Source organism: Trachymyrmex septentrionalis, unplaced genomic scaffold (genome assembly GCF_001594115.1).
Source record: "Trachymyrmex septentrionalis isolate Tsep2-gDNA-1 unplaced genomic scaffold, Tsep1.0 scaffold13, whole genome shotgun sequence".
Classification (NCBI taxonomy): domain Eukaryota; kingdom Metazoa; phylum Arthropoda; class Insecta; order Hymenoptera; family Formicidae; genus Trachymyrmex; species Trachymyrmex septentrionalis.
The window spans coordinates 1467043-1490949 of record NW_017304438.1 but is presented as its reverse complement, the minus strand read 5'-3'; the positions used below and the strand labels follow the sequence as shown (position 1 = coordinate 1490949).

The 23907-nt window shown below is 31.3% G+C and overlaps 1 protein-coding gene across 3 annotated transcripts in view; it reads left to right on the top strand.

Moving 5' to 3' along the window:
• LOC108756812 (WW domain-binding protein 4) overlaps positions 1-23553 on the top strand; it is a 49969-nt gene extending 26416 nt beyond the window's left edge. The window contains exons 1-7 of one of the 3 annotated variants that reach the window (XM_018500885.1): positions 10719-10968; positions 20835-21042; positions 21119-21220; positions 21435-21509; positions 21749-21992; positions 22579-22915; positions 23294-23553. In XM_018500885.1, the coding sequence (XP_018356387.1) occupies positions 10967-10968; positions 20835-21042; positions 21119-21220; positions 21435-21509; positions 21749-21992; positions 22579-22915; positions 23294-23513 (1188 nt within the window). In that variant the 5' untranslated portion in view covers positions 10719-10966 and the 3' untranslated portion in view covers positions 23514-23553. Of the gene's footprint in view, positions 1-10718; positions 10969-20834; positions 21043-21118; positions 21221-21434; positions 21510-21748; positions 21993-22578; positions 22916-23293 lie in introns of those variants that run through there. The other 2 variants (XM_018500884.1, XM_018500886.1) reach the window with 2 other exon arrangements.
• The last annotated feature ends 354 nt before the right edge of the window (positions 23554-23907 follow it).

Here is a 23907-nt window from a genome sequence, read left to right as displayed (position 1 = left end):
GGTTATTTTAAGAATTCTGATAGATTTAAACAGAAATCTAGTAAACTTAACTAGAATTCTGAATCGGTCATTTTCCACAATTCCAGTTAATTTAACCAAATGTGGGTTTTTCGTGTGGCGTTGCATTTAAAGTGTATTGCATTCTTTTCCACTTTTCGGTGTACAATAATGACAAATGATGCATCATGCGCTTCATGTACAATTCAGAACGCACCATCAATGATGCCTGTGTACGAAAATGTTAACTTTATACTCCAGTGTAGACTCAAAGGTGAGTATTAGTTGCTTCATTCTCTTCGCGTAATAAACACAGTTCGTCGAATGCTGTTGGACAAACGGCAAAAATTGTTTTGTCTAATCATGGGGAACTACAATATATATGAAAATATCGTATAATTTGTACTGTCATCTTTACTAGGTTCACTTAATATTTTTTTTTGCGAGGAAATTAATGTAAAATTACCGATTGTGAAATTACCGGTCAAAATATGACATACAAACAGCTTTACGTACATATGTAGGTAAGTACAAAGTCAATAAAATGAGTGTTGATGTAAACATCGTCGATGATTTTACTATGTCGGTCAATTAATAATGTCGGTTAAATGGTATATTGATTAAAAACATTATTGACGAAATGATTGTCGATCATAGAAACTCGGACTGGATATGTATTTGAGATACTTTTATTTGGAAAAACAGTATTTGTAAGACAATTGTATTTTGTATTTTGTATTTCAGCGGAGCACATGAAAATATTATTTTATATTTCATGGCAGCATTTAAAAGTATTCTGTATTTTGTATTTTATATACCTACTAACAATAAGATTGACAATCAATCTCATTATTTGAATTACAAAAAAACTTTCAATCTTTCGATTTTAAATACAAAATATGTAATACTTTCATGTAGTCCGTTGAAATACGAAATATGCTTGTATTGCAAATACTGTGTTTTAAATAAGACTACAATAAATAAAAGTCAAATATATGCTCAGTTCTGGTAACAAGAATTATATGAAGGAAAAAAGGAATAAGTATACTATATATGATAATAATGTGCAAAAAGAAAAGTGCAGAAATCATGCATAAGTAAATATGTAAAGTTATACATGTATAAAGCATGCATATATATATGTATAAGATTAATAATAATAATAGTAATTTGGTTAAATTAAAGAGAAAGAGCGATACACGATATAAGTTACCTCACTCTTTCTAAACTGAATGACAATTTCATAGAAATACGTAATCTGTTTTTATTACGTCTTTGGTTGGAACAAACGATAAAAATATGACTGAAAGATGCTTTTTTTCTAATGAATTTTCCATGAAATTAATATTGAAATAAATTCGAGATCTACCAAGAGTTCTATCAAATAATTTAATTTCAACAGCTACAATATTCTGAATTTGATTGGAGCTGACAATGAGAACCACAATTTTCATGAGGAGGAAATGTCAATTTTCTCATTATCGCAAGCGTTTTTTTAGCCGTCCGGGCGTCTGAAATTCGTCAAAAAAATTGGAACGACGATGACTGGTAGAAAATAGTCTTAGTGTTTTGGCAGCGAGTGGTGCCAATATTTATTAGTAAGACGGACGCTAATGGGTCCAAGTCGTTTGTTGCGGCTCGAAACGAAAACGATCGCCGGCCTCCACGTTTTCGAAAGTATCATAGGAAAGCGAGACCTCATGAGTAAAATTGACGTGGTTGCGGCACGTGATATAACATGCGTGCTACGTGTTAATAATATTTATCCCAACATTGGACCGTTTAAACGCTCGTGTAACACGTTTAAACGCAGCGTCGTGAAATTCTCCAGAAATAACTGCACGACCCTTCGACGAGAACGGCTGTCGATTACTTTACGACCCATCTTTTTTACGACCCGCGCCTAGAGACTAATTGGACAAACTTCATATTTATGGAAAGGATCCAAGCGTCAGTTGAAATCTTTTTTCAGAAAAAGTCTTTTTCTTATCACAAACTTGAACTTTGTCTTATCAAAACTTCAATTTATCACAAAGTTATAAACTTGTGATAAATTACTGATCTTCGTGGAGCGCTATCTCGAATCAGAGTGAGATTTTCCGACAAACACTTTCAGTTACAAACTTAAGCGAGATTATTTAATTAATAATTAAAGGTACACTCACACACACACACACACACACACACACACACACACACACACACATTCATTGCTTCTCGGATATCTTGCATAGAACTGCGAGACTGTAAAAGGATCGTCGTAATTGTCGATTCTCACGTACTTCGTTCCGGAGTATCATTTCAGGGCGCGTCGTTTTGTGGAGCAACTTACAATTTCGGAACGGAACTATTTTCTACTGAGTATCTCTTATCTCGCTCGAGTTATCCGCCGTTATTGTAAATTCCGTTGCCGCACACGTGGGAATTCAGGGACATTGCAGGACATCGGATAAACCGCGGAGCTCATCCCTACCGGGATGGCAATTTATTCGGATACGAAATTACGCTCACTGACAATTTCGCTGGAAAGCGGAAACCGACCAACCAAATTTGCATACAAAAATTACCGTTGCGCCGTGCAAATCGCAATTTGCGAAGGAAGGCGAAGCGTGGGATTTAACGCGAAATCCGAATTCCGATAATTCTTCTATTTCTAAAACAGAAAGAGAGGACCGTGTAACGATTTGCGATAAAATAATCCTTTGCAGCAAATGTAACTAAGTAGCGCAGGGAAAAATCTCTGTAACTATTGGAAGAACTTCGTTAAAAATTTAGAGTCCGAAACTTTTACCGAAAGTAAAAACGAACACTCGTTACGTGTCAATTTCGACTGAAACCATACAGCTCTTTTTCATAAATGTTAATTTTAATACTTGTAATTATTGTTTCAATAATTAAATCATGATGTTTAAATCATGATGAAGAAGAAGTACTTATATTCTTTGGCCAAAATTAACGCACAACCGAAATTTTTCGGTTTTCGATTTCGGCCGAAATTTAATTATTATTTCAATAAATTATTTATATTTATGAAGAAAAATATGTGATATATGTCTATATACATACGGCCTTCATAGGATTCTTATTTTTTAATTTTGGTTTCGGTTTCGATTGAAATTGATATGTAGCTGAGTGTTTCGGTTTAGTTTTGGCAAAAGTTTCGGTCGAACTCTAATTAAAATTGATCTTGACCTTTGATACTCCTTAGCCTTTCGTTTTTCATTGTCTTAACTTGTGGTTAGATTTATGCCTTAGAGAGAGAGAGAGAGAGAGAGAGAGAGAGAGATGATGTAAAAATTATACTTTTTCATCTATGATTAATTAAACTGATGATTTGTAGTGAATAACTTTTAAAGTTATTAATATAATATCAGTTTAGTGATTAGTCATAACTAAAAAAACAATTTTTACATTCATCAGGTTAAAATTCTAAACTACGCGGAGAGAATTTTTTCTTGGAGCTTATCTTGAAAATATGATAATCGTGAGACATTGCATATCGTAGAATTTTATGTAAATCTCTCTCATTCATTGATAAAAAAAACTACAATAAGATATAAAACAAGTTCGATTAATTTTACTGAAGTGCACGATAAAAATCTTTAAAATATTGTATTGTACCACAACTATTGTTTAAATCACATTTTAAGAGAAAATTCTTTCCGTGTATAAGTTAATAAAAAATTAAAAATCAGGCTTTGCAGTCGATTGATTAGATTCATATCGATGAATCTAAACAAGGTCCTCTTGCCGAAAATAGAATTTCAAAAGTTAAGTCGTTTCTATGAAATTTTGCAGACAAACGAACTAACACGGTGAAATTACTATATAAAATAATTTATTACGCTCTCACTCTTAATAATAGCGAACAAGACGTTTAACATTAGGAAAATGCAATGTTAATAATCATTTACGTTTCGTTATATTTTTCCTTCTTAATGTATGTTGTAACAAACTGACTTATTTTTAAAGATTTAATAAACGTTGCCCGTGTTATTCGACTTCTAATTATTATTAACATTTGCATTTCGTTATCAAGCGTTAAAGAAGCTTTTTATTGTTTCCCGGGTTTTCCAGGATATCTAACGGTCATGTATAGTATATATCATAATTCCCATCAGTTATCGACGACTCTTACCCCATCATCTCCACGCCGATTAATTACCCGTCCGTCATTTCGGATGCTCAACGAAATCCTTCGGTCCCTGAACACAGAGAAATGCGTCGGATGATTTCCGATGAGTGCATGCGTCATTGTTTGCATTGTTACGGCCTATAAACCCATATAAACCTATATATCGACACAACGCGATTGCGCGGGGCGACGCGACGTTAAGTGACGTTGATTGTTATCAATGAATGCGCGACGATGACACACATTATCTTGATATATCATTCATCATTTTCACTTGCGAATTCAGTATCTACGTGTCGCCCGGGAAAAATGCATACAAATGCACTTCAACGATGCAATCTCGCGTGAGATCAAACGAAGTTAAACGAAGGCATTTTTGTCGAATTCCATCCGAATCTAATTTTCTTTGTCTCCCGGCAATCAATCATAGATATTCTTTTTTTTTTTCGCACAGTAAACAAACCTACAGTTTTAAAATCGATCGTCTGGAAGCAAGGATGGGAGAGAGAGAGAGAGCTTGAAATTATTCCAATTTCTAAATATAGGAGTTTATTGCAGGGCTTCCTTTTGTTGCTTCCGAAAATTATTCGTACGCGAATTGTTCAGAAATTATTTTCTCAAATTATTCTCGTTTATCGTATTTAATATGGAAATTATCGAAATCGAGAGCCTACGACACGCTAATGGACGTTCTATTCTAATCGAGTCGCTTGCTTCTGACAAGGGGCGGTGATATATAATAAAGATATTTATATACCGCACAAGCTCTTTTTCTCTCTTCCTCTTTTTCTCCGTGGAAAATATTCTGGAGGGCAAAAAGTTCCGGATGAAGTGCCTACGAGAGTGGCAAGCGAGAGTACAGCATGAAGCGATATGTAGACAAGCATAGCAGAAATACATTTCCTCTCAATTTCTTGGCGAAATCCGACTCGATCTGTTCGTGGTGTCGAGAATTTGATTTTTGTGAAATATTTCCACACATTTCGAACACTCTCTGAAAGTTTAATAATTAAGATCCTTTTCAGCGAGGCTCTACTAAAAATTAAGTAACTCGCTTAGAATAACTTATTTGATGAATTTTACTGTTTGTTTGAAAATGTACGGTGCAGAAAAATACGTTTCTCGCATAGAGGGAGGTGTCCTGTTATTGTGCATGCTACGATGCAATCACGTTGGGAATAAACATTGTAACAAAGGGAATGTTTCTCGTCCGTGTGTCGTTTTCGATTTATCCGATTTCTGCATGAAACTGCATTCGTTGTGTACATTTTTAATCAAGCTTTTGTTAATTAATCTCTTTAGAAATACACGGCGATAAATAAAGTTTTAATAATACGCACGCACAAAATGGGTCAGTTGAATTATTTATTTTTTAAACAAAACGCGCACCCCCTTCAGTTTCGACGTATATATTTTCGCGATAACGATAACAAGTTAAATTTGATGTTGATCGAGATTGTTTCTGTACTCCGCGCTTGTTTATCAGAGATGTACCGGCGCACTTCGCGAAACGAGGAAACTGTTTATCATCGAGAACGACAAAATTAGAACAATGCACGAACCGTTTTTTTTTATCATGACCTCTACTACGCTGCTTTGTTCCGCCAACGTTGAGTCTTTTGGCAAATTTCCCGCACAAGCCGTGCGAAGTCCGCAGGCGTCGTTAATTAATTAATAACACTTTTTAACGCGAAACCCCACGCGTGGTTGCTGTAATACTCGTGCCTTTTATCTCATTTTAATTAACAGATTATTTTACGTGCAAAAATAAAATCCATTTGTATTACAATTAAGAATTTAAGTTCAATTTGCACGTCAGATCAGTAAACGATATAATAAAAAAATTTTAGATCAATTTATCCGCCGAATGAATGTTATTCCTCGTTTTATTCAGTAACTAAGAGAAGGACACTCTCCAAATGTGGAAACGCGCATTTGAAATACAGTTCGTTGCAAAAGATAATTCTTTGTGTAACAAAATGTTACTTTTAACTCAAGAGATTGGGTCTTTGATATCTAACAGTGTATTTGACACGTTCATTCAGAGAACAAAAAAAATGGTTGTAATTACCACAATTTAATTAAAGAACGATTTTGTTGAAATATCCAAAAATCTAGCTAGATACAGATCTGAAAATAATTTTGTTGGACTATCAAAATTTTTATTAGGTAGGGATACTCATTTTGACATTCTAGCAATCAGTTTGAGTGCGCTAAAAATTTTGATGGTCTAACAAAATTTTTTTCAAATCTATATCTAGTTAAATAGGATACTTCAGCAAAATTCTCTCTGTGTATGCAAATATAGACAATTCCGCTATTAATAATAACACATCATTGTTCGAAAATCTTTAATTTCTTCTTAACATATTTTTTAGTTATTGTTATTACATAAATAATAAGTGAATTTAAGAAAATAGTTATATTTATTATAATTGCGATTGCATTTACCGAATAAAAATATGTTTTTTTATTTAGTATTTATATCTTAATATTTTATTATACAAATATTTGAAATTATAATATAATATAATTTTATATAATTATATAATTATATAATTATAATACAATTTTTTCATGTTTAAGAAAACTTACATGTTTAAGAAAACGACTATATACTAACATAGAGTAGTAATAATCATAAAAATGGAACTCCTAACCATAATTATTTTATTATTCAATGTGATAAATAATGAACACTTTTCTCTCAGTGTTTCTTTGGCAAATTAGACAGCTGATGTTATTATGCGGATTTCCTTTACGAACGAACATTTTTAATCTTTCGTCATAACGGTGGCATCTGTGTAAGAAGCCAAGTTTCCCTTCTTTTCCTGTTATGTTTAATTTATGAAACGCCGTTTGTAAGTTTCGAGGGATGCTAGCACCCCGCGTTAAGGATTAAAATGCTCTTTTATGCATGAGCCTTTATTTTATCTGTGTCATTACGTAATAATTTATCGTTACGCGTTGTAAAAATAAACACTAGCATTGGTTTTTGTAAATACTCAAGGAACAAAAGCTCCAAAAAAACCAGCTGCGCTTGTGTAAAATGGTGACACAGCGTACATTTTGAAAGAATACTGAAACAAGTGCCTTCGTGTTTTATGCGAAGATATTTTATGCATACGGCAGCTTTATGCGTACGACCTATTGCGAGAGGCACGTAGAAGTCAAAGCTGATACAATCTCAACAAATTACAAAAGTTATGAGCAAGATATTTCTATATTTTTCTATGTTAATTTTCATATAAACAAATATTTTTAACCATAAGAAATAAAATATTATATTTTTAACTTTTTAAAATGTTTATTAGCATCAAAATTATTTCCAGTTTTTAGGATGCTTATTAACATCTACGAGTATATTATTAAATTGCTTGGTAATTTAATTTTTATATTACTACATCCCTTTGGTTTAAAATTGCATTTAAAGATCAAAAATGATTTTAATGCGTAGTTGTAGAACTGGATACGTATACAGGATGTCTCACAATACCGCATTTCCTCTTAAGGACGTATTCTTGAGGTAATTTTGAGATGAAAATCCTAATACAAAAATGTCGAAACTACAATGAATTATAAGCTAACTTTAAACGCTCATAAGTCAAAAACTATTTTATTTTCATAGTTTTTATTATTATTTCTGGATTCTTTTGAACATTTTAAAAAATTCTAATACAAAAATATCGAGGTTATAACAATAGTTTTTGAATTACAAATTATCTTTAACCAATTACTGTAATTCAAAAACTATTGTAGCCTCGACATTTTTGTATTCGAATTTTCGTCTCAAAATTACCTCAAGAATGCAAGAATTTTTAAGAGGAAATACGGTAGTTGTGCGTCACCCTGTATAAGTTCAAATATTAATTGAGCATTGAGATCTAGCTCAGATCGATAAGGCCTTCTCATTTCTTATCGTATATTTTGTACATACATAGCTTAACTCATTAAAGGCTTTAGATAATAATTCACAATCTTTTATAGTTTGAATTCAATCTGACTACAAAAATAGATAATATATTAAGAAATGTGTTTTGGATGCATTCACTTGTAATTTTGCAGTATTTGTATGTAAAGAAATGACATGATTATAGTAAATACTTTCATTTTTTAAATAAAATTACAGTATTGTATAACTAAAAGCGAATACAATAATACATTAATATTTTTTTATTTTAATATTTTTTCGCATTACAATGGTATTAATTAAATAAAAATGTACGGTAATTGTGGATAAGATGACGAATGTCGTGTATGGATAAGATGACGCTCTCATGAAGGCAGATTGTAAATTATGTATTCATGCGTGATCACGCGTGACGTTTTCGCCACTCAAATAATAAATAATTTGATGCTCATGGTTTAAATCTTTCTTATAATACAATCAATATGACTAATATAGACATTTCTATGAAGAAGAGAAGAATTATGTAATATGTACACATTGTTTCTGTATGTTACATAATTTTACATAATACTTCATAATATCACAATCAAAAATTAATGTTTATATTAAAATTAACATTTATATTTTATAATATAACTTTCACGGTTGTCTCATATAAAATACTTATTTGGTTAAAAATAAGGTTAATTATAAACATTTTTCTGTGTGATATTAAGATATTAGATTTTATGTGATATAATTGTGATATCCAAGCTTAGTTCTAATGTTCTTTATAATAATTTTATTTAAATCTTATTTTATTTTCGACACACAGTAGTAAAGTATAAGTATATTTTACTAATAAGTTTATCACGTAATTATTGCAAACAATACATATAATATATAAATATAATAATGTTAATGTTAACATTTTTCAATAATTTTATTTTCATAAATTATATAAACGTATTTTGTTTATATTTTTCTCTAAAACTTCTTATAATATATTAAAACAATATTATAATAAATCTTTTTTTACTCATAAAAAATATATTTTTAACTTAAATTGACTTTTCGTCTTATCCACTAAAAGTCTTATCCACAAGATAACGAAATTGAGATATGACCTGAAAAAAATTAAATTTTAAAGAATTGTAATTTATTTAATAACTTTATAATTTTTACAAATGACAAAGTAAGATTATAGTGAACTTGAAAGAAAAATAAATCAGTCTTTTTACCTCATCACAGAAATTAGGAAAAATCGACAAATCTTAATCTCGTTATCTTATCCCCCTTTCCCCTACTTATCGAATCGCCGCACACAGTGTAAGATCTTAATGAGCCAATATTTATTTTGTCGAATGATGTAGAAACTTAAATCTTCTTTTAAATTGATCAAGTCACATTTATTATCATGTGAAATAATAATTTACGATTCCTTCATGATACAGTAAATCCGTACGTCTAGAAACTGTGTCTCTCGATTCTCTGGGGAATCATAAATTTTCGAGAACCTTGATCACAACGAGTATCCTAAAATCCATATCTGTCAAGGGGTGAATAGCATGAAGAGTGATTTCAAAATGTGAACCTGTCAAAAATATTCACGCGTACGACAACGTCAAATGCGCGTTAACTAGCTGCCAAAGCAAATAGCAATGGACCGGCAGAGAGAAAGATTCGAGATGCCCAAGCCTACTTCCTATACCTCAATTTTTAACGTATCGCTACGAGTGAGTTTTGATCTACTTAGGTTCGATTTCGGCGGCATTAATTAGCATCAGCTTTGAGCAATTTCAATAAAGCAACTTTAATAAAGAAACTTTTTTATTTTTATGCATGGAAAAAGGAAGCACGTGTATTATACATACGACACTTGACATTTCCGAATTATAACTTTACTCGGGAAATATTTTTAATTAAAGATCAAGTTTCAGATTTTATTTTAAGATGCTGTTTGTCAAATTACACGCGATACGGCGAGAGAGTAATATAACTGTTAGGATAATGTTTTACACGATATACGAGCGCGTCTCCTTTCGGATTACATGTCACTCCGTACGAGATAAGATGATGAAATTGTAGTTTTTACTCGCTGAAAATATACATGGAAGTCGATTACGAGGGTGAATAGCGAAATTTATTGGGGTTATTCGGGAGAATCGCTTTTTTTTTTTGCGATACCAATATCATTTGCATAATCTACCGTGCTATCGTGCTCCGAATTTCTCGGCGATTTTCAGCGAGCATAATTCGCCTTCTGGAGGTATAAGCACGATAGGTAAATTTCACCAAGCCTTATTGAGCATTAAAGTAAGGATCCCTTTTTATACGAAAACTGCTGTAACGTAAAATCGCTAGAGAGAAGCAATTTGTTTTCTTATCGATTGTTTAGAAATAGACATTGTTTATATGAAAGTAACTGAACAAGTTAACTAATTTCGTTTACTTCTTACACATCTCTTATTTATTTCTCAAGGCTATTACGGCTCTTTTAAAGAACTAAAGTGACAATTTAGACTCTGACGAATAAATCTGAGTTGTAATTGCCCTTTTTTCAGCCAACACAGGATATCAGTGCGTAAAATATTTTTTTATTGCTTGCAATTGATACAAACAAATGATAATGCATATGTTTCATACATTACGGAGCACAGATTGGAAATGTCCCATGAATTTAACTAGGAGGTAAAAATCCTAGATGAAGAAAAGATTTGATAAAAGACTGTTTTCTGAAATGTTACACATAAAACAACAGACTAATGACTTGATTTTACAAAACGTCACTTTTTGATCCTCTATATTCTAATCTATTGTGACTTGTTGCTCCCCTCTCTCCTACGATTTTATATGTATCGGTTGATGTTTGTCGCGAGAACTTTCATTAGATCCATAGCGCGCGAGCTGTCGACATCTCCAATAATGTTTCATATAACACTTTTATGCAAGTTTTTGATGAAATAATATTATTTTAATTTATAAATAACAATATAAAAAATTCAATGTTTAATTTTGGCAATTTAAGGTGTAGATATAAATGGACGAATTTATGATGTGATACATGCGAGAACATCATACTAATGTTCCGTTAAAAAAAAAGGATAATTCTGACTTGAATCTAATACTTTGTAAGATCAATTATGAAATTGACTGTGTCCACATAATTTTGATTTTTGTATTCTTTTATTCATGCACTGGAGAGAACTCAAATCAGGAGGGGTGCTATTCTGTAACTTTCTGTACACGCCTACTGATAGTTGTCGGTATCATTATGTATCTTGCGCAGCTTTTTTACCACACAAAATATCTGCGCAAAATCACGACAATTATCGGTAGACGTGTAAAACGTTACAGAATGGCGCTCTTGATCGAAACGTATGCGTTATCATTTGTTTGTATTAATTATATAAAATAAAAATTTTTTTTTTACACACTGACATTCTGTTTGACTCAAAAAAAGGCAATTACAGTTCAGTCTCTTAAAGAAATTGTGAATTAATGATGTCTCTAATGTCTCTCTAAAATCTTCTTTCTAATGTCGCTAAATGCACTGTTAAATTCATAATATCAAATTATACTCAATTTGAGTTATTTTTAATCATCTCTAATATATCGTTAATTTGACTAAAACAATAGAATTAAATTTAATTCAAGAAAATGTATTAAATTTGACTTAAAAATTTAAATTATTATTGCTAAATCAAGGTAACCACAAAAATGGAAATCAGGGATCAGAGAAAATGAAAGTCAGAGAAATCAGGAAAATCAGAAAAGGAGAATTTTATAAAATTTTTTGGAAAATTAAATTAATGACTTTTAAGAAATTTAATATGCGTATGTCACATTTACGCAGTTTTGGAATACTATCGACTTTTACACAATTAAATGAATGCGGTATATCAGAAACATTAGTAAGATTTACATTGCTATGTTGAATTGTTTTCACTAAAATATTCGATGGTTTCCAAATCAGAATGAAAATACAAAAAATTTCAAAATATGATTAGAGGAAAATCATAGAGTTTCGTCTTTATCAGGAAAAAGTTATGAAAGTTTACTATGTGAAATTTGTAACAACGTAAATGAATAATAATATGAACGATGTTTACTTGGAAACTAATCACAGAAATGGCTTGATTTACATTTTGACACATATGGAAATTAAAAATTACAAAATATTACTTAACCTAAGGGATTGGATTACTATTACTCCTTTGATATCTACCAGTATACAAGTTAAGCTTTCGCGAAATTTGAAACGCTTATTTCGAAAATAAATCGTGTGCTTGATGTAATTTATAGATAAATGATATTATCCTCTAATTTCCACATTTTCGAAATACGAGGAGCAGAAATATGTTTCTTACAAAGCCATTACATTGATAAAATTATTTTTCTTTATCACATTTTCTTTATCTATCGATTTAGAAAAACGTTAGAAGAATATTACATTAGAAATAAGTATGTAATAAATTTGGTAAATTTCTCGTTATTTTTCTTTGATATTGCAGACAGACAATATTGTGCGTTCGACTGACAACGTTGTTGCATAAAGATAACAAAACGATCTTTAAATAAAAGTTAGTAATTTTTATTAACAGATTTTTTTTTGCGTTTGGTGATATAAAGTGTGATCGATTTATATTAGGAAGAAAAATTATCCGAGCTATCCTAATATTTGCTATACTTTGTCGATACGTTTATAACGAAGAACGCATCGTATTAAAATAGCCATCGAGTTGTGCACAATGTGCATCGCAGCAACGGAATCAAGGGCACGATCTCGGCATTGTCGGCACGCGTTGGCGATGTACGAGGACGAGCAAACATGTCGGAATAATGTCGGATATAAAATCATTGTTTTCGCCCGATAAACGACTCAGCGTCTCGTCCAAATTGTTGTTGGCCGGCACGAAAGCGTCACAATATAATCGCCAATAAATTCAGTTTAGCATAAGAAAGCCGTAATTTTATATGAGAGATCGTTTTGTATCTTTATGCAACAACGTTGTCAGTCGAACGCACAATATTGTCTGTCTATAACATCGAAGAAAAGTTAATGAGAAATTTACCAAATTTATTACATACTTATTTCTAATATAATATTCTTCTAACGTTTTTCTAAATCGATAGATAAAGAAAATGTGACAAAAATAATTTTATCAATGTAATGGCTTTGTAAGAAACATATTTCTGCTCCTCGTATTTCGAAAATGAGGGAATTAGAGGATAATATCATTTATCTATAATATATTTATCTATATTATATAATATATATAATATTATTTATTTATAATATTTATATATATATTAATCTATAAAAAAATATCCAGAAACTTATCAAATTTATTTTCCGTATTATTAATTACATTTTTCCAATGTTCTTTTAAATTGTTAGATAAAGAAAACGTAACAAAGAAAATTTTACCAATATAACGACTTTATGAGGAACAGATTTTTGCTCCTTGTATCTCGAAAATGTGGGAGGAAATTAGAGGATGATATCATTTATGTATAATATAAAAAAAAAACAATTATATTTATTTCTCATATTATTAATGTAACATTTTTCCAATGTTCTGTTAAATTGTTGGATAAAGAAAGTGTAACGAAGAAAATTTTGCCAATGTAACAATTTTATGAGAAACAGATTTTTGCTCCTTGTATTTCGAAAATGTGGGAGGAAACTAGAGGATGATATCATTTATCTGTAATAAAAAAAAACAATTATATTTATTTCTCATATTATTAATGTAACATTTTTCCAATGTCCTTTTCAATTATTGGATGAGGAAAATTTTGCCAATGTAACGACTTTATGAGGAGCAGATTTTTGCTCCTTGTATTTCGAAAATGTGGGAGGGAATTAGAGGATGACGGTGCAGGTTAATGCGACGAGCTAGTGTACGGTTGCAATTTCGCCGCAGTGCAAACAAGAAAGAGCGGATGCAAACGCGAACGCGTCACATTAAGATGATGAACCGTAACGACGGCTTGTACATACGCACTCGGTAGCGTCTGCCAAGCGAGAGAGATGACGATTAGATGAGCGGGATGAGGGCCAGAGGCACATTGGTCAATTCTCCATTGTCGCATTTGGCTGTCGCGGATAATAACACGACGCAATTCTTCGAAGGGATTCGGAATCGCATCGAGAATCGCGCCCAACTATCCAAAGATCCACCTCTATTAATAGCTCGTATTAATAGTGACGATCGCTCTATAGATAGCAGAGAAGTAGATGCCTCGGTGATCCCCACAAGCTTACGAACGCGCATCATTAACGTAGCTCGCGAGCACAAATATATCGTGCTGCGATAGAAAGGCCGAAGCATAGACCTTTGCATAATGCATAAACCGTAAGAAAATCAACCAATCGGCGTCTTTAATTTTTTTTTTTTTTATGGAAAGGAGAAAAATAAAGGACTTCAATTGGTTCATTTTTTTATACATTATACGTCATGCAACACTGTGCTCCTGCCTATGACGAGATGACGGCGATAGCGATCTTATTCGCCGCAACGCTGAATTTGACGCGGATAATTTAACCGGGATATTGTCGCGGTCCGTTCCTCCTTCAGAGGAATGATGCGTTTAGGAATTTAGGGTATATCATTTTATTCTTATTGTTCAATGTTAAATAAGAACAAAGTGGTACCTATACTGTTAAATCTAGTGTCGAATTTATCCTAATTTGAGTTATCACTGCTATATATTGTTATTTTGTTCTAAAATAATGGATAAATTTTATACTATGTAAGTGTCAATTTGACACTGTAAAATTTAACCTAATTTGAACTGTTTTAAACTGTTTAACTCCATTGTTTTAGTATAAAATAAATGAAAGTTACTATATATATAATATATCGAGCAATGGCGACTTAAATTAAGTTAAATTTGATACTCTATAAATTTAACAATGTATAGGTACGGTGAGCCTTTATTTTGGATAGCTATCCTTTATTTATTTTTTCAAAACTCAATTTTATCTTTAATTTTAATAATATTACGGGAATTTCCTTTCTAATTAGCATTCCAATGTCTAATATACTAATGTTCGAATTTTTCGGAAACTGAACAATTTTAGTTTTATGCAAAGACAATATTAGCCCAAATGTAACCTAGCAAAATTGCAGTAATATCAAAATGACATCAAAATGAGTCGTGATTGATTGAAAAGTGACTTTTAATAATCAAATGTGCAACTATTTTGATGTCATTTTAATGTTATGATGACTTGTGCTTTATTTAGGAATTAAGATATACTGCGTAAGAAACTTGCAGAAAATGCGTAGACTTTTGACAGTCACGAATTAGTTTAAACCTCTATTTAGAAATAAAATCCTAGAATTTTCAAGTTTATCCTTTATTTTCTCTAAGAAAATATGACCGCAGTATCTATAGATGCACCCCGGATGAAGGCAGGTTTCTGAACGCAGCTCAGCAATCACGCTAATATGATTACGTCTACGTTTCGTGAGAATTACAATTGGACACTTTCGTGGGTGGATTCTCTCGCGAATGGAACTGGCCGTCTCTGAAATGTCAAGACTAACGCGCGCCTCTCGAGTCGCGTCTATGAGAATAATCTTTTGAACTGTGAGACGCAATATCAACAACCTTACATCTGCTACACGAGATGATTTCAAGAAATTCCAACCGCATTTTGACAATCGTTGATTTATACCAGCTGGACGCAGTTCGCGAGGACCTGTTGCTGCAACAATGGTATGCACGCGGCCACATCCGCATTTTCTGTACGCGCGCGACAACGGATTTATGGTGACAACACGTTCGACAATTTGCGTGTACATTAGCCTTCGGTATGCAAAGGCAACGGTGCATGACAGGAATGACGGAGGATCGGCAAAGGAGGAGGGATATTTCCACTTTGGAACTCGGCCAATGGCCGTGTGCTTTGAAATCTTATGTATTGATCTTGCTTAATCTCGCTCACACGCTCTACCTACCCCACGTTGCCCTAATTCATCTACGGCGATTACTTCCCGCGATGCTGCGTTCGGAATCGCTCGTTAAGAACACCGGTATATTGCTAATTAAATTTTGGAATATCATAAAACTAACGATCGTCAAGATTGTGTAATAATATATAAATATAATAAATGATAATAAGGCTGTGTAAGTATAAAACACAATATATGCAAAAGAAGGGCAAAGAACCAGTAATGTAGTAATAAACTTTAATTAAATTAAAATTTAATCATAAATTATAAAACGACAAAACAAATGTTTCGATTCCGCTCGAGTCATTTTCAATGTTGCGATAATATTAAAACATCGCTATAAAAATATCTAGGGTATTACATTCATAACGTGTAGTGCCTTGCTAGTCAGTTATGTCAGAATTCAAAGTAGTCAGAAAAACATTCTTGTCAATATCGGTAAAAGTGTTGAGAATTCATTAATAAAAAAGAGAGAAAACGCAGATAGATGGTAATCCATATCGCACAATGGTTTTTTTTTTAATTTTTGAAGCAAATTTGCAAGAGTAGCATCATTGCGTTATTCGATATTGTGGAAGTCAGATGTTCGCTACACAATATGAAGACTGTAATATTATACTATAGATATTTTTATAGCCATGTTTTAATATTACCGCAACATGGAAAATGACTCGAGCGGAGTCGAAACGTTTGTTTTGTCGTTTTGTAATTTATGATTGAATTTTAATTTAATTAAAGTTTGTTACTACATTACTGGCTCTTTGCCCTTCTCTTGCATATATTAATATATAAATATATTCTTTAAAATAAAATTAAAATGTCATTTCGAGTCTGAAATTAAAATGAATATACACATTTATTGTATATAATTTTAGAAAATAGAATTATACTGTAATTTGAAAAAAAAAGAATATTTTAAATCTTGAAAATTCAGCGTTTTTTTTTTAACTTTTCAAGTACATATTGTACATAATTGAGAATCTTCAATTTTGAGTGTGCACAGAGTTGATAAGAAATCATTTTCATCTTTCCTTCAAACAATCTAAAAGCTTGACATCTTGCTTTTAAAACGGTTTTTTAATAAATCGAATTGCAATTTTTTTCTTCGAGTTATCATGATTTGAAAGAATCACGATGCATTTTTAATTATTTCTATTACCAGAATATTTATTATTTTTGCTGCTGATTTTTTGCAAATTCTTTTTTATTAAAATATAATATAACTATAAATATGTTTTTATTTAATTCAATCATGGTTTAATAAAAATAATGTATAAATATATTATACATTGATATATAGATTTTTTTAATGGCAATAATTTTGTGCAATCAAAAACCGTGCAAGTACATTTTGTTTTGGAGAGATTATTGAGAGAATAGGTGATTTAAATACGACTTCCGTTATCATTAGATCCACAAGTCTCAATTAACGCAATCATTATTCAAGGTAAATTTACACCTTTTTATAAGTGAGGGTTTTCATTATAAAAGTAAAATTACTTGTAATTTTTTAATGATGATTATTTATGAAAGTCACAAAAATCTAAAGCTCCAAATTAAAATCGAAAAAAAAGAACTATCAAAATGAATCAACCATGGCACAACCGCGGTTCTAGCATTAATCCAAGAACAATATTATGTGATGAAACATTGTAATCTGTTTACACCTCAGGGACTAATCTTGAGATTCCCACAATATTTCAATGAATATTCATTGAGCCGTTCCAGATGATAGTCTAGTTGTTCGTCCCGTAAGTGCTGCAGATATCAAAATTCATCACAGTTTAACACAACCCACATCCATATGTATAGAAAAGTATTATTAGACTTTTTAATATAATTATTTTAGGAATATACATTTAAGGAAAGAATTGATATAAAGAATTTTTTTAAATTAGCATCGTTCTTAAAGATTTGGATAATTAAAGGAATTCTATCGCTATTAGTTTTTATCAGATTTGACAAAAGAGTTGTTATTTTTTTGTCAAATAAAATTGTCAACAAACCGAAGCGAAATTTCTGTCGAGGACTTTAATGTCTTCATCTAGAAAAAAATTTCTATTTTTTTTTTTTTTCAAAGAACCTCGTGGTTTTCTAACTTTAATGCAAAGTACAATGGAAAAACAACAAACCTTTTACATCGACGTAATAAAATGCATAAAACTTTATTATTTCCCGAACATAAAAGCAGAGGAGAAGTTTTTCAAAGAACGTTACAAAGTCTTTCTAACTTTGATGCTGTTTTCATTATTGTTACGCTTTGTCACAGTTGAATTGAATTCTGCATAAAATACTAGTTATGAGAGGTTGATAAAATGTTAATAGAGAGCAGCGAGACATACCTGTAATAGAAACGGACGCCACTATGTGAGATACGTTTATTGTCAAAGCGAATTTCTGCGATAAGACAGTTCGGTACAGCAACAGGTTGAAACTTTGTTCGTGGCTTCGTTGGAGGTGACTCGACAAAAAGAAACAATCGATCCATCTTAACAGAAGATTACTCATTGGCATTAATTAACAAGATCAGAAAATTTTTATTGTTCAATAATACTTCTCTCCTTGACGTGAAATATAATACTAAATATTTACAAATATTTGCGATACAGATTTATTTTTGAATTTTTGTTTTAACGGTTTTTATTTTAACGATTGATTGTATTTAAAGGGAAAATGCAATTAAATTATAGTTTTGAATTTCTTATTGGCTAACATCGTTTAATCATTATCATTATTAATCGATACTAATTATTTTAGAAATATAAGAAGACTTAGGATATCTAATTTCTGCTAAAATCATATTTCTATATTTACTCAATGTAACTATAATATAAATTGACAACATTTTTCAGCTCTACTCTCACGAGTTCGCAGTCTGTTAAAAATCAACTCACTGTCAGTTTAATATCTCATAACTCATTCGTATTAGAATCATAGTTCTTTCCTGCGTGTTTCTGATTTAAACAAAAATATATGATTTAATTCCAATTGTCGATAAACATCAATTATCTCTTGTTATATATGCAATTCTCATTGTTATATAACTATGTACGGCTCGTAAGTCTTTTACATTTATTTTAAAATTTATTTGATCAAATATTAGGTACATATTTTTATAATTTTATAATTTCTTGAAAATTTTTTGAGTATTTTACTTATTTAACCGTAGGTTTATAATTATAAATTATTAAATAAAATTTTTATTAATTTAATTATAAATCATTACTATAACATTATTAAAGTTCTTTAATTGATTATTTTTTATAAATTTGTGACTATTTCTGACACAGACAGATTATTGATTTGGTATTGTTTAAGATATTTATTTTAATTTATTACTCTTACTTTGACAAAACTGCACAGTTTCGTCTGATAACAACGGATTGTTTTCTCTTATTATGAGAATGTATATGTGTGATCGAAATTCATTATTATGAGGAAATACATAGAAAAGCGCCTCAACATTACCTATGTAAAGAATATTTTTTAATCATATATGTAATTTGAAATCAATTAAACGCACTATTTATACTCTGATTTTTATGCAACTGATAAAGACTCTGTGAGTACGAAAAATCTTGCGAGCATTGTTCTCGTATACATTTTGTAATTTAATTATACCATCTTAATTCGTTTTTATTAAAAATCTCGTATTTGCTCGTTTATTCGTTTTCCCTTATTGTGTAAATCATTTTGATTTAAGCTATATAAGCTTCATATAATTTTCAATAAAACATCCTTTGAAAGATGTAAATTAAAGTCTACATAATTATTCGTCATTATTCGGTTGACTGAATAGAGACGAATTGTCATGATTAAATTAATTTTCTAAAAATATTCGCGCTGGCATATCTGGCAAAATTAGCAAGCCGACCTGAATTCTTCCTCTGGTAATAATTAGACACGGTTCCGCTTCTAATTGGCAGCTTCTAATTAGAGCTTTGTCTTCCCAAGAGTGTGTTCGATGTACGCTCTATTATAAAATTTTCAACTGGAATTAATTATCTGCACATCGAATGTGATGTAAATGTTGGTAGCGCAAAAATTTCCCTGAAAATATAAAACAGTTACATTATTCGCATAAAATCAAAGTCAGTATCCAAATAAGTACCTTGAACTGATGATCCTGGAGAGACAGTTTTATCCAAATTTTATCGCACTTCGTTCTTATTTGTTTTATTTCCATTTATTGTTCAATTTAAATCATGGAAAGATAAGATGAGATACAAAACTCAAAGCATGCACACGTTTTTTTTCTTTAGTTTCCATCTGTCGCAATACTTGGCAATATGTCGAGCTTTCATTAAGCTCCCTAGGAATCCTTTAGTCGCAACTGAGACGTGATGCGAAGGTCGAATGACGCTCAAGGCTGCGTAGGTCGGAGACTAATTACCAACTAATTTGTTCTCATCCCGAAAGGGGGAAAACATTTCTCCTAGGCCACACGGGCAACATCGTCCGCATTTTCTCCAATAATTGCTCCGGGAAGACAGCCCAAACCACAATCGAATGAATTATTCACTCTGTCGATCGATAGCGTCGAGAATAGAACTTTTTCGACTATTCTGACTCGCGTGCATTTTAGTTTGAGATTTATAAATACATGTCTTATACAACGAGATTATATAATAAGACACTTTAGGTATCTGGAACTTCGTAGGGAAAGCTGAAATTCAAGAACGTTGTTTGTTGTACAAATTTAGCACTAGAGAGGGAATACTGTATATATATTTATAATATATTTAGATTCACTCGTAAACTTGACAAATTTTGCCGATGCGTCGGTTCCGTACAATGTCGTAGATATTTATATGGTGTCACTCTAGCTTGTGATAACGGATTGCAGGGCGGATTATTGGAAGTCCCAAGGACGCAAGTTCTGCGACTTCTGCAAGTGCTGGATCGCCGATAATAAACCGAGTATCGACTTCCATGAAGGCGGCAAGAAGCACAAGGAAAATGTCAGTAAGCGGCTCAAGGAGATCCACAAGAATAGCGCCAAACAGGCAAAACAGAATAAAAAATTCGAGGATGACCTCAAGAAAATGGAAAATGTATGATTATATACAGATGTTGATTAAAAGACATGAAAATACTGATGATAAGTAATCATTCTTTTTTTTGGACTAGGCGGCTATGGCTGCGTACTTGAAGGATGTTGAGAATAATACGCGAGATATGACTGCTGAGAAAATCATTAAAGAGAAACTGGATAGGATAGAAACAAAAGAAGTAAGTTATACTTACCTAAAATTAATCTCTTAATTTTCAATTATTGCTAAGAAAAATAATATTAGATGTAATACTTTTAAAGATTGCGCAAAAAGGAATAATTTTTTTTTTCTACGTTAAAATAACGAAATTTAGAAAATATATATATAATCATTCCTCTATTATACGTATTTTTAATTCAGTGTTTAGCGTGATGTAATATGTATATTTCTAGACGCCTCAAAATTGCAACCGTATACCGTCAGCTGCTCCAGAAACGATTCCAAGATTCAAAAACAATAGTGGACAGGTACATAAATTCAAACTGATCTTTTTAATTATTTAATGATCGAAATAATAATTAAAACATGATTGATGATGATGTGATTAAACAAAACAAGTATTCACTATGTTATTTATAAGATCTGGATCTTTAAAAGTCGGATTACTTGCGGCATCTTTGATTATGCATACGTATATTATTTTCTTAAAAAAACTAGAACGTGGTTGATCAATGCGAAGTGAACTTTTCAACTGAAACTTTTCCAGTTCTTGCCAAAAGTGGATCCTTGTGACCCGGCAACTTTATCAAAAGGTGCGCCGTCGTTTCCACGAGTCCAGCAGCAGCACAACGGCGAGAGCAGGACTCCGGGGAAAAGTAAATCGGGTAAGGCGAAGGGAAAGGGGAAGAAGACCCAAGAGGATGATCGTCCGACCGCACCCGTCAGAAAACTGTGGTATGAGGCTCGCAGTCCCGAAGGATACACTTACTATTGGCACATTGAAACGAACGGTGGGTGTACCTTTGTCGATTTTTTTTTATTTTTTTGCACGTCTGCCTTTTGGATATCTTTTTTCGTCAGACAGTAACTATAATATGTTAGCATTTCATTTTTCTTGCAGACGTTGTAACAGCAATTCTTATATTTGTTTCTTATTTGAAATAATATAATTTTCATATTTGTATGTTTTTTATTTATTATTTATAATTTACATAACTATATTTTTGTCTTTGGCAAAAACTATGTCTCTCAAATAGCATTTAAAATGTAAGATTTTTTAAATTTCTGTTATGTTGATGAAATTATGATCATGGGAGACGCTATTAGTGCTATTTGTGTCATTTTATCTTCATCGTCTATTAGATATGAAACAAGAATATGACAAAATAACGCGCATTTCCGAACGCAACTTAGGCTTATTCCTTTTCTACTTCTTATTAACATGAATTTGTAACATTGAATATGTAAGTTTAATAAGTTTTAATTCGTTTTTTTCTTAAGATTAAATATATTATGAATCATAAATAAATCTCATGTGAGGTACCTGTTATCGAGCATTCCATAAATATTATTTATATAGCATTCCATAATTATTAGAATCGGTTTGGGAGCCTCCGGAAGAAGGCTACATGACTTTCATGGAGCAAGAAGAAGAGGCGAAGGAAGAGGTGATCCAGAGAGAGCTTATAGAACAATTGGATAAAGAGGAAGCAGGCAAGAAAGCAGATATTCTCAAAGAGCAACGAGCCAACATTGAGAGAGAGAAGATGAAAGAGTTCAGGAAACGATCAGTTGAAAACGATGATGTCCAAGATGCTGAAGAAAGCATGGAAATAAAGAAGAAGGTGGTTGAAGAAGAACGACCTTACTGGCGAGACTACAGTGTACCTGAGAGACCGCAACCTTACGGATCCTGGCAAATCGTGGAGACAACGTAAATATTTTATACTATTCCGCTATACTATTTTGATTGCCAAAATGGATTAAGATATTTTTCACGAAAATTTGTCGCGGCAGCAAGTCTTTTAATATTAATTCTCGAGTAGACGATGCGTAAGTTTTCACGGATTATGAATGAAAACTGCTAGAAATTGAGCTATATTAATTGGCTGATGTACAATTATTTAATAGTACAATATTATTGTATGTATACATATATGCATAACTTTATTATACACAAATATATATACTATTTTATTGTATTAGAATTATTGTATTGTAGTAGAATTAAATCATTTGAAGATTAATTAATTTTCTATATATTTCTTTATATAGTCTATATAGATAAATGCAAAAACGTTTAATATTTTAGCAAGAAGGAACCAGTGGATCTTCAATTGCCAAAACAACAGAAACAAATACAGCTGCCCACATTTACAAAGATAGAGCCACCGCCATTACAGAGGACTTTTAAAGAAAAAACTGTTATACAAATTAATATAGGTAACAGTGACGATGAAGAAACAGCCACTACTTTTAAAAAAAGAAAAATCAGTAACAAGAACGTACGCAAAAGAACGACTGATGATTGATAATATTTATTGTGGAAAGTGATATAATCTTTTGTCTTTTAGTTTATGTTTAACATATTTTTTTAAATATGCATAGAAAATTAAATATTATCAAATTAATGTAGTAATTAAATTAGTAACATTTATAAGGCATTAGTTTGCATTTATATATAATTTTAGAATTTTTATTTATACATATTTTATTACAGAAGAATGTAAATGAGAAATGCATACTTTGTAATCTACTTAAGTATAAATGTATATTTGTGGATATACACATTCATATAATTTTAATTGTAAATAAAAAGTTTTATTCTATTTTACATAAAAATTTTGATCCTATCATAACTAATATTAATTAAATAAATTTTTTAATATAATTAATATTATTTATACAATAAATGCATTTTTGGCA